This window comes from Balaenoptera borealis (assembly GCF_965194805.1).
Source record: "Balaenoptera borealis genome assembly, chromosome: 15".
Classification (NCBI taxonomy): Eukaryota; Metazoa; Chordata; class Mammalia; order Artiodactyla; family Balaenopteridae; genus Balaenoptera; species Balaenoptera borealis.
The window spans coordinates 70,855,709-70,867,276 of NC_138871.1; the positions used below are offsets into that span (position 1 = coordinate 70,855,709).

At 54.6% G+C, this 11,568-nt stretch overlaps 1 protein-coding gene across 2 annotated transcripts; it reads right to left on the reverse strand.

Annotated features, from left to right (window-relative positions):
• Window positions 1-1,523: 1,523 nt before the first annotated feature.
• TMEM214 (transmembrane protein 214) lies at window positions 1,524-9,941 on the reverse strand. 2 transcript variants are annotated; one of them, XM_082357275.1, is made up of 17 exons: window positions 9,754-9,941; window positions 8,558-8,757; window positions 7,842-7,992; window positions 7,420-7,554; window positions 7,090-7,172; window positions 6,535-6,640; window positions 6,342-6,423; window positions 5,959-6,060; window positions 5,442-5,583; window positions 4,950-5,041; window positions 4,605-4,653; window positions 4,298-4,411; window positions 3,945-4,062; window positions 3,318-3,414; window positions 2,967-3,135; window positions 2,690-2,766; window positions 1,524-2,470 (listed from the first exon to the last, which is right to left on the reverse strand). In XM_082357275.1, the coding sequence occupies exons 1-17, from the start codon at window positions 9,896-9,898 to the stop codon at window positions 2,344-2,346; spliced, it is 1,989 nt and encodes a 662-aa protein (XP_082213401.1). In that variant the 5' UTR covers window positions 9,899-9,941; the 3' UTR covers window positions 1,524-2,343. The 2 variants fall into 2 exon arrangements, with proteins under 2 accessions (XP_082213401.1, XP_082213400.1); XM_082357274.1 differs by having other exon boundaries at window positions 2,690-2,841; window positions 9,754-9,940.
• Between the last annotated feature and the right edge of the window lie 1,627 nt (window positions 9,942-11,568).

Consider the following 11,568-nt stretch of genomic DNA (forward strand, 5'->3'; position numbering starts at 1 on the left):
TCATCAGTGTGATTGCCCGCCTGCCGGCATCAGTGTACTCCACCAGTCCATACTGGTTCAACTAACTGGCTCAGCTTGGATTCCTGTTCGTTGACAGTTCTGCTAAAGTGAAACATCTGGATGTCTGGTCTAGCTTTAATGGACAGCAGGTACAGTGTTGGACTACTGACAGAGGAAAAATTCTGACAATTCCAGTATCAGGTCAAATGACTCTGTCTATTGAATAAAGCCAATTAAGGTGTCAGTGTCCCTGTGAGAGGCTGTGGAGGCCCCAGTTTACCTGAGTTAAAGAAAAATGTTGCATCCCAGGATCATACATCAGAGATTAAATGAACCTAACAAGGCAGAAATAGTACACACATTAGAAACCAATGAGGCACTTATAAGTGGGATTCTCTGAGTTGCTAGATTGAAAATCCAGTTCAGCAGCCTTGGCTGGACTCAACGTCAGTAGGACAGAGTGTTATCATTTTACTGGTCCTGCGCTCATGCCAACCCAAGCTCACACCAGCCCCCTTTCTTCAATTTGCCTTGAATACAGGACAGTTAACAAGGATTCACTACTCTTAAGAGTTGAACCCATCTGATTGGTAAGGAAGAACTGAGGCAATGCAACATGTCTTGGGGCCCTTGGACAGTCCTGCCTAGCAGTCCTAAACCTTGGTCCTTTGCCAGGTGGGGTTTCTTTTTTTCTGGGAAAAATGGTCATGGCTGACTGCCACTAGAAGAGCAGGGTTCTTCCCAATGTGGTAATGTAGTTACATCCTAACAGGAGAACAAAAATGTGAGACGCTATAGTCCTCACGACCTCACCTTGTGTCAAGATTTTTCTATGCTTGCTTCTTTATAATCTTGCTGCTGGAAATGGAGGCAGCATCTCAGGGCAGCCCGTGAAAGGGAAAGTGGCAGCTGGCCATCACCCCTGCTGGTCATCTCAGGTGTTTATGATGGAAGCAGAAACCAGCCCATGGAAGTTGGAGCGGGCAGTGCACCTCTAGTACTGCTTATATTTTTTGAAACATTCAAGGAAAGAAGCTTGGGGTGAGAACCGAAAACTCATGCAGTTAGCTGACTAATTATTACAGTCTGAAGTCAAAAATTAAAGGGGACTTTGGTGATTAAACCCTTGACTCTTGGAGTTCTAAACCTTTCACTCACTGCCTATAAAATGAACCAATTAATAAATTAAGGTCCTGGGAAAGAAGGAGACACCCTCTGATCACTGGCCAAGAATTCCTCTAGGAGACTCTCCCCAACTTTTCCAAGCATAAAACACTCAAGCTACCAAGGCAAATCCTGGGACGTGAATCACAGGGACAAGTGAGACAATACATGAGCAAGAGTGTGTCTAGAACCCTCGACAGGCCAAACTTTAGAATGGGCTTTCCTTGCCAGAGGCTCAATTACAGCCAGCGGCTATAACTTTCAGGAGGGCAGGTGGCTAAAGAATGTGCAGGTGCTCCAATTTTGTCCTCCTGTCCACAACTATAGGAATTCCTGTATGAAGAGGCACAGAGGAAAGCTAGAAATCAAACCTGTGTCCTTTATTCCACCGAGTAGGCATACCCATGGGCCACATCCTGTCTCAACAGACTGCTGGAAGGGTCCCTGGGCCCGAGGGACATGACTACCTGGGCTGCGCTCTCCAGACAGACGGCAGGGGTGGGCAGCAGCGAAAGGCTGAACATTGAGGCAGAGACCCCCCAGCACTGAAGGGGAATGGAGAGTGAGGAAGTAGGACCACAGTGGAAGGGGCAGTGAGGGGCCTTGAAGGACCTAAGCTGAGCATTTTGAGGTGAGAGGCCTTTCCACCCAGGCCTCCATGTCCACTGACAGCCACACCCAGGGTGTGGGTAGAGGCGAAGCTGCTGCCACCCACTGAGGTGCTATATTCTTCTGGATTCTTCTGGAGGTCCCTTTCTTTTTTCTGCTGCGGCTGAAGCCTAGGAATCATTTGTCTGAAGAAGGCAGAAACCACTTGCTAGAGTCCCACCTTTTTGGAGGTGAGCTGTTTGAGGCTTCAGGAATGACACAGAAGGAAGTGGAGAGCAGGAGACAAGAGAGGAGGCAAGAGAGGCTACGAGCCCGAGGACAGAGGCTGGGAGCTAGGTGCCATCGGGCAGAGCAGTGCTCAGTGGAGTCGCGGGTAGGAGGCTGAGATACCCCCGGGCTCAGCTGCCGCCAAAGTGGAAGAACGGAGGCAGAGGCAGCCAGCCACTCGCCTAGGAGACAGAACTCAGGCACCGCGTAACAAAGACTCCCGTGCAGAACTGCCACCCTCTCCCCGCCCGCAGTCTCGGATGGTCTGCTCCAGACAGAACCCAGCAGCCAGGGAGGCAGGGCCTACTGCTGGGATATCATGGCAAATGCCCAGTCCAAGAAGGCCACTGTGGTGTCCTGTAGGCAGAGCCAGGTCCGGTGGGCAGCCTCACTGAGCTGTGTCTTCACGCAGTCCCAGGTCACCCCACCTCTGGGAGGAAAGCAGAACATTTGTGGAGGTTGGAAAGCGGTGATGTGCAGCTGCGTCAAGTCACAGGGCTGTAGCTCACACTCACAACCCGCGTCCCAAAGTGGCCAAGGGATGAGCAGGGGCCAGGGCAGAGCGAGAGACTCAACAGAGGAGCCTTGTCCCTGGAGAAAGGGCGTGTGGCCACGGGCCTCCTGCTGGTGCCCTGGGCGAGGGTCTCACCTGCACGCCTCATGGCAGTGCTCCTGGACGCGGGCCAGGGCCTCAAGCAGCATGTGCCACATGGGCAGCAGGATGCTCTGGTAAAGAAACAGGAGCAGCTCCCTCAGAGAACGGAGCAGCTGGTTCAGGGCATCAGGGAGCTGGATCTGCAGCTGGACCGCGGAGAATGGACGGGATTAGAGTGGCCAGGGAATGCAGTCCACACGGGGCTGCACCTTCCCAAGAACTCAGCCCCTGGCGAGAGCAGCCTTCTCTGACCTCCCTGACTCTGGCTTACCCTCTGGGAAAGGCTGGTGAGGCTGTCACCCAACCAGGCAAGGTGGGAGGCACAGTGGGCAGAAAGGAAGCTGACTGTGGCATTGGTGTGGGCCCAGGCCAGCTGCAAGCTGGGCCTCACCATGGTCAGCAAGTGGGAGCCCCAGGCCGGCAATGTCTCCTCCAGCCAGCTGTAGGAGAAGACACAGGGAGGAAGGAGGTCTCTGAGTTTTCCCAGGCAATTTGGCCCAAGAACAGCTGGGGCAAAGGAGGCCTTGGGAAAGGAAAACCACCATCACTTCCCACTGATTGTCAATGCCTGAACACGCAAGCCGTCTCTCTCCCAGCCCACCCCTCCCCAGGAGGTGCTCACCTGTAGCCTTGCAGGCTGTAGGAGTAGATCTTGGTACATGCTTGTTGGACAGCAGGCAAGACACCAGATGAATGAAGCAACCGGCCAGAAAGGGAGGCTGAGAAAAGGGGGGGCCTCGGGTGAGCTGGGAGGTGAGCGGGGAAGGGACTGGAGAGACAGACACTACAGGCCCCAGAGCAGACCCAGTGAGGGATGGGGCAGAACTCAGTGTGCTCCTGGGGCTGCAGAGCTGCCTCCAGTCTGCTCTGGAGCACACACGGAGGGAGGATGCAGGCCAGGGGAGCAAGAAGGGTGCAGCCAGGTGGAGCCCTGGGCTTAGGTGTCAAGAAGCCTCAGGTTTGAGGGTCGGCCCTTCTATTTCCTAGCTGTATTTTAGCTAATTGGTAAATCTTTCTGAGCCTCAATTTCCTCAGAAGTTAAAAACAAGATAACATCTACTTAAATGAGACCATGAATATGCAAGCATTTCTATACTGCAAAGCACCTGTCTGATCTGAGGTGTGACAGAAACATCTGTCGGAAAAGTGTTTGTTCTGGATTGTGTTGGGGGCGGGGAGTGCTACATCCAGCTCTGTGTCCCCATAGAGAGCCCCAGGCTACCTCCCTTGCCTGTCAATCCCTGCTTACCCTGGAAAGAGCTGTGTGACCACAAGTCATGGCACAGGAAACCTATGGCAAAGACCAGCACCAACACGAGTAGCCGCGTCCAGGGCAGCCAGAAGCCCCGTGCCTGCTGCAACAGACTCTAGGAGAAGGGGTAGGGAGCAGTGGTCAGAAGGGAGAGGGGCTGCTCCTTGCCTCGTAAGGCAGGCCTCGAGGTAGGCCTTCCAGGGAGAGGATCAGGCCCTCACATTACCCAGGAGGTAGTGCGGGCTCCAGGGACAGGCGGGGCAGGAATGGGACACAGGCCCACCCCAGGGTGTGCTGAGACAGCGACGCAGAACAGCTTGTGGGGCTGGCGGAGGGCTGGGCGCTGGCACCTTGCAGGCCGCGTCACAGGCGATGACATCCTGGTTGCTGCAGCTGCCCTTCCCTAGCAGATCCTGGTTGGTAAGCTTGAAGGACTGAATGGTTTCTTGCAAAGACTTCTGTGTCTATAGGGTAAGAAAAGTTTAGGCTGAGGTCGTAAGATTTGGCCCAAGAGGGAACCCTGAGCCTCCATTCTGCTTCGTTTTCCATGCCAGATGTGCTAACAGAGCACCTTCTCAGAAAGGGGGACAGTGGCTGAGGGGTAGGAACCCAGAACTCAGATGAGGCTCAGCCTGCCATGTCCTCCCAGCTCCTTACCTTCTTGGGAATCCGCTCCCAGGACCTGAGCAAGTGCTCCAGCAGCAGGCTGTGGGGAAAGCACAACCCCTTCCAATCAGGAGGCCCACTTGGCCCCTTCCACCCCCCTGTCCTCCACGAGGCCCCGCTCCTTCAGGCTGAAAGATATCCACACCCCCCCGCCCCCTCAGAGGAGCAGCTTCCTAGAGGCCTCCCAGCAACGTTCCCACTGAACTTGAGGGGCATGAGCCTGAACAACAGTGACAAACGTCCCCCCTCTGCTTCTAGGACAGGGACACAGCAGGAGGCGTGCGTTAAGGCTTCTCTGTGTGCATCGGGGCAGGGGACCCGCCCACCCCCACCTGCCTGGACTGTGACGCGTGCTTGGGGTACAGCTGCCTCCAGACGCCGGTGCTGAAGGGGTCCACCGCCAGGCACTCGGTCAGGCTGCTCAGGAGCTGCACCGGGGACAGGACAAGGGAGAGACTGCCGGGAGGTAATCCCCCTCTCCTAAGTGAGGCCCTCCGGGCAACACATCCACCCTAAAGGGTGGAGAAACTGTGCCCATACCCCAGAACTCTCCGAGAGGCTGTAAAGGGGGAGGCCAGGGCTCCTGAGCTCGAAGTTCACTTGTCTGCAAGGGGCAGGATATCAGAGACCGGCCAGACCTGAATGTGCCTCTTTTCAGCTCCGTTCTTCTGAGGGCAGAGCATGAGAGAGCCGGGCAGGCGGCTGTCAGGAGTGAGCTAAGGGGATGCCCAGAAAACGGGCTCCCTGAAGCAGGGCCTTTGTCAGCAGATAAGGACCTCTGTAGCAGACCCCTGGGAAGGAAAAAGGAGCCTCCCACCATTTCCTCACCTCTTTCTTCATCTCCGGAGGGCAGCTAGGGGTGGCTCTGGACAGGAAGGAGGGGAAGTAGGTATGCAGGGTGGATTCCGGCTTTGCCCCAAATGCCAGCACCTTCAGTCGCGGGTAGAGCTGACACAGCTGCTCCTGCAGGCTGTGGAGGGGGTTGAGAGGAGAGCCAGGCACAAGCTCTAAATGGATTTGTGCGCCGTGTCCCTTCTGCCTGCCTCAGAGCCCACACCCTGCCCAAGGCGGGCAGTCGTGAAGGGCCTTGTGATGGTCCCGCATCTTTCTAGACTCGGAGACTTCTTGGAAAATCTGCTCAGAGTCATGGGTCCCCTCCCCAGGAAAATGCCCACGTGCCAATCACATTTGAGGGCCCATATAATTCCAGGGGTTCAATGATCCCTTGTACTTGCAAGTTGATAATCTCAGATCTAGAGTGGCTGGAGGGGAAGGGACATGTATTGTCTGCTCCTAACCCTCTGCTGGGATCCTTCACAGCAGGTGTGCCCCAGGGCAGCCCTACCTGGGAGTCAGGGAGTTGTTGGGCATATAGGCAAAGTCCAGAAGTGGGAATAAGTCCTTGGGGCCAATCATGCCAAAGCCCTTGGTGAGGTTGGGGTGCATCCTGTGGGGGAAGAAAGAAACAGGCTTGTTGGGGACCACCTGCCCGGGCCATGGACCCAGCTAAGAATAACATCTAAGAAAAAGGGCATACTCTCTACCCCATCCCCCTCCCCTTCCTGGCTCTCTCCCTTTCCTTCTTCACCATCACATTCTGAGTTGGGAGGAGCTGGTCCTGATTTTCCTCACATCTACGGAAACCAGGATCACAGCATGCCATTTTGCTGAAATGGCCACTGGAAAAGGCCCTGGGCCTCGGCCTCGCTGTTCCCTGCCGTTACTCACAGGAGCAGCCGATCCAGGTAGGCAATGGCGAAGGGAGACAGAGACTTGACGCCCAGCACAGGCAGCATGATCCCCAGCCACACTGCGGAGACAAAGGTCAGGGAGGAAGCCTCAGGCCTGGATCCACTGGGAACACTAAAGAGCAACTTCCTGGCCCCCAAACCTCCCTCTTCCTTCCCCACTTCCTCGTTACCTCTCAGTCCCTCGGTGAGATTGGCAAAACCTGCTTGACCCAGGGCCCACATGATGGTCAGACACTTTGCTGGTCGGCTCTGGTGGGACCTCAGCAGTTCCAGGAACTGAGGAGACCGGTGGGGGAGACAGGTTGGGATAGGGCAGAGCACCAGGAGCACCCCCAAAGCCAGGGAGGAAGAGAGGTGTCAACTGGGAGAGGAGGGACAGGCTGAGGGACAGTGCAGCACATGGTAGCGTGGTGGAGTGATTCAGAGCACAGGCTCCGGCACCAGGCTGTGGCCTTCACCCATACTTGCCACTTACTAGTTGACCAACTCTATGAAAGTTACTGAACCCCTCTGTGGCTCAATCTTCTCATCTACAAAATGGGAATAACAGCAGTACCTACCTCATATAATGTACAAAGTAGACACAGTAAGCGCTAACAGTGTTAGCTGTGATCATTTGTCTTACAGGACCTCCCACTATCCCTTAATTGGGTCTAACAGTGTAGACTCCGCCCAGCCTCCCCAGTCCTAGCCTCCCGATGTCCCCACCACGACCCTGAGCTCACCTTGCCCAGGTTCATGGTGGCGATCTTGGGCTTGTCCTGCAGAATGGCCTGGATACAGATGCGGTAACCGTGTAGTGACTCCCCTGGAGAGATATACATTCTCAGACCGACATATACTAATCAGCATCCCAAACCTGTAGCCTCCCTTTTGACAGCTGAGAGCCCAGAACCCAGGCCCAGCGAGTCCTTACATCCTCCTCCTTTTCCAAAAGAGTGTGGAGGTTAGCACGTTTCTCTGCTGAAACGGAACCACCCAGCTACTCTCGAAGCAGGAAAAAGGGGGTAGGCTCCCCAGATGGGACAGGGCTATTCCTCACGGGCCCCTCTCACCTGGCGTCTTATCCAGCTCTTGTAGCATGGTGAATAGACAGTGGTCAAAAAAGAGCTCCAGAGACTCCGCTGCCTTCGCCAGTAGCCCTCGGATGATCCCACGCAGCTCCCGGCTCACCAGGCTGTAGGGATAATCTGCGGCCGACAGGCCTCATATGAGTGCTAGGACCAGAAGCCTCTGCCGGCTCTGAGAGCTCTGGTTTGCCCCCTGAGAACGGTAAGTGGAGGCAGAGGTCACTGCACTGTGGCTGGCATCCTCCCTATTTCAAGGAGGTCCGGAAACTTTTAAGCCATGATGATTTGAGAACAGCTGAAATCACCCATGTAAATCAATGCAGTAGGGGGCATTGGGCTCAGTTACTAAGTAATGTGCTTACGCACAGCCCTTTCAGAATTTTCTTGAACTTGTCTCGAGAACTAACCGTGAGTATGCTGGCTTAGTGTGGGTTCACTTGGAGGTACTTGGAGCTTGTAGTTGAGATAGCTGGCCAGGTCCTTCAACCACACAGATGGGTTCCCAGAGAACACGCTTTGGCTCTTGTCCAGTTCCTTCTGCAGAGCTGCCAGGTCCAGCTGCCAGGGACACAGGCCCCTCATGGTGAGTTGTGGGTACAGAGTAATGGGGTAGAGGTGGGAAAATGGTTGAACTAGGTGGTGGTAGGAAGAACAAAGGGTTTCTGCTTTTAAACGAAAGTATGTGGAATGCCACACTTTTGCTGAATCCAGATCTTTAGGAAACAGAGAACATGACAGCTGCAATTGCTGATCTCAAGGACTAATACTCTTGGGCCCTTCACATGTTCAAGGGGAAAAACAGAAGACTAGATGGAAAATGAAAGATCACTCCTTCCTTGTGGAGAGGCACCACAAGCCGTTTTTCTAAATCCTTCCTGTATCTCTGGATTTTCAAGGCTCTCCTCTCACTAATCTATGTTTCTCTATAAACGTATTTCCTTTCCATCCTAAGTGCAAACACTGTACCCCGTGGGGTTTCCATCCTTTCCTGAACGCCTCCTCTCAGCCAGCCATGTCCCACATTCCACAGGTCCCTCAGCCGCCTGTCGCCCTCCCGCTCCTCTCATTTTCTCTACTCCTCGAGTCCTCATTCTTGCCCTGCCTAAAGTCTAGACACACTCACAGCTTTCAGTGCCTCCTCCAGGCTGCGAAAGCGGCCCTGCTTCTGGTTCTGGTTGGTGAGCGTGGCCACCTTCTTAGTCTGCTTCTTGTTGCCCGGTTTCTTAGGCTCCACAGCAGGGGGTGGAACCTGCTCCTTATTCTGCCGCTTCATGATTTTCTCAAAGCCCCGTTCATACAGGGTGCTTGTCGTCTGGATTGGAGCTGGGGTAATGACAGGCAGAGAAAGGGGGGCAGCCCTGAGTCAGGAGGGCCTCACAGGAACAGTGGTCCCTTCCTCCACACTGTCACCTAATTCATCTCCAGGGAGGATCCTGCCTCAAAGCCCCTTCTTGCTGTCCTGCTTAAGGAGCAGGGCAGGGAGCGCTCCTGGCTGCTTCTTCAGTAATCACAGCTCGTGAGTTCATGGGCTCTTTCACAAAGATGAGGCGTTTCTTTATTAGGAAATCAGAGTATGTGAGAATCGGTGGCCGGGGGTGGGATACAGAGGGCTGGCTTCTTTGTTGAATGGCTACTAGTCTGGGAGGTCAGGATTTTTCCATCTTGGTTCTACCCCAGTTCCTTTTGGTTCAGATGTGACAACTCTATAATCAACAAGTGGCAAGCTTTCCCCACTCCTCCAGGAGGCTTTGAGGAAACCGGCACCACTTAGAATAACACTTGGTGGGTGTGGACAGTGCGTGGTGGGTCATTTCTCCCAGTGCAGGGCCTCGTGTGCGTCCCAGTCCCCACGCCCACCCCCGACCTGCTGGTTACTTAAGGCGGGGGCACCGTGTATGATGAACCAGGATGCCTCTCCGCACCCCTCGGACACCTGCCCGGAGAGGCCAGGCCAGGGCCCGGGAACAGCTGGTAGGGCGTATGTGCAGTCAGCTGAGCGTCCGAAGACCGGGATCCCGGTCCCCTCTGACATGTGATCCTGGACAAGGCATCTAACTTCGCTGGGCCTCAGTTTACTCATTTGAGAGGTAAGGACAGCGACTTCCCTCGCGCTGTCTACCTCCCGTGAGGCTCAAAATAGGCAACGCCAGGGTAGCGCCGGCTGAACTGGGAGGTTCCGATCGGCAGGAGAGCTCGAGCCTCCAGGAGCCCGGGGGTGTTTTGACCCTCTGGGCTCGGGTAGCTGCTCGCTACCACCCGCGGGGGCAGGCCCGGGGCTGGGCGGCGGCGGCAGGCGCGGCGGGCCGGGTGGGTACTCACGGGTCAGGTCGTACTTCCACACGCCGTTCGCCTCCCCGAGCGCCCGGCGGTCCCCTCCGCCGCCTTTACCACTGCCGCCGGCCCCAGGCCGCCGCCCCTTCTTCACCACCTCCCAGCGCCCCCCACCCGCCGTCCTGGCCGACATGGCTCCAACCCTCCCGCCACGGCCACCTCCCTGGGCTTTCCGGTCCGGCGCGGACGCGCAACGCTCTGCCACGTCTCCTCGCAGGGCCTCACGGCGCGTGACGCCACCCGCAAGGCAGCCTGGGACTTGTAGTCTTTCGTGTTTGCCTGGTTCTCCCACTCTAGGGGTCGGGTCGGCGTCGGGGCCTTTTCGCAGCAAAAAAACAGCCAGGCAGAGACGTTGAGATGAGAGGCTTTTGCATTCAGACAACTTTTATTGAGCAAAATGTGAAGGCATTGGGTGACTTGGTGGAAATCTAAGTGTTTCTGTTTTTCTTTCCTTTCTAGTTGTGCAAGAAGGATGGAATGAAAATAGTTCTCCTCATCTCCTAGGAGAGTTTGAAGATTAAATGCTTCCTTCCTTGTAGGAAAGTGCTAGTTTTTCTGTTGCTAGTTATTAAACTTTGGGTTTAATGAGCTATAAAAATCTGTTCTGAAGGAACAAGGAAGAAGATGGAGCTTGAGGGAAGAGGCAGTACTTGGAGGGCAGGAAGTGGAGAGCGGAGAGTCCTTCTGGTAGGAGGCACAGAAAAGTCTGGGGCCCTGGTACAGCCAGCGCTGGGTTTCCCCTTCCAGGCAATGGGAAAGAAAAGACTCTGACTCCCACCACAAGAGTCACTCCCAAGTCCCAGATGTGGCAGGGAAGGGAACCGAGAGCTGCAGACCTGGGGAACCACCCAAACAGGTTACTGCTCAGACATCCACTATCTCCCGAGGGCCTTCTGCCAGGCTTGTAGTATCACGTGAGGCCTCAAAACTTGAAGCATCCCAGCAGGGGAGGATGAGCGAAGGTGAACTGGAAGGGGTCTATCACGATTAAGGAAATGTGCTATTTCATGTACACTCCTACATTTGAGGACGAGATTCACACCTGCCATACTGAGGAACAAGACAGGCAAGCCCTTATAGTAAGAACTAATAGAGTTCAGTTTCCCACAGGACGAATAGCTTAGGGAGTGATGAATTCCTTTAGGAAAGAGATTAGAGAAGGCTTCTTGAAGGAGATGGCACTTGAGATGGGTCCTGAGGAATGGGCAAATTTTCATTGGCTGGGGATTAGGACAAGTGGAGAGAACAGGCCAGTTGTATGGATTTATTGATTTAAGCAGAGTCCTAGAGGTGGGACACAGCGTGGCAAGGCTGGGAGACTGGAAGTAGTTTAAATGTGACAGTGCTTAAGGGATTTTGGAGGGGATGCGGTTGGAAAGGGATCTGAGCCCATATGCCATGGGCCTTGCCTGCCAAATTCGGACTTTGCCCTCCAGACCCTGGGAAGCCAGTAGGAAAGTGGCACATCTGCTTTTGGAAAGCTAAATGGGGATATGTGAAGGATGGGATTTGGTGGGGGAAAGGCAGGAAGGGGGATATAACCGGCTCTTGCTGCCGCCTTCTGCCTGCCCTCCAGCCCCTTCAGGCCTGACCATAGCTGACTTTGCCTCTGAGATGCAGTGCTTTTGGCAAGGAACATACTTGAGCTGATCATTAATCAATTCATTTTTTTCAGATCATTGGTTTAGCTCTACTCAGACACTGTCTTCTCTTTGTTCTACCTCTTCTGTGTCACATGTATGGTCACGGAAGAGACACTGTTTTTGGAAGAGAAACAGAACAGGCTTTCCATAGAGGCAAAGA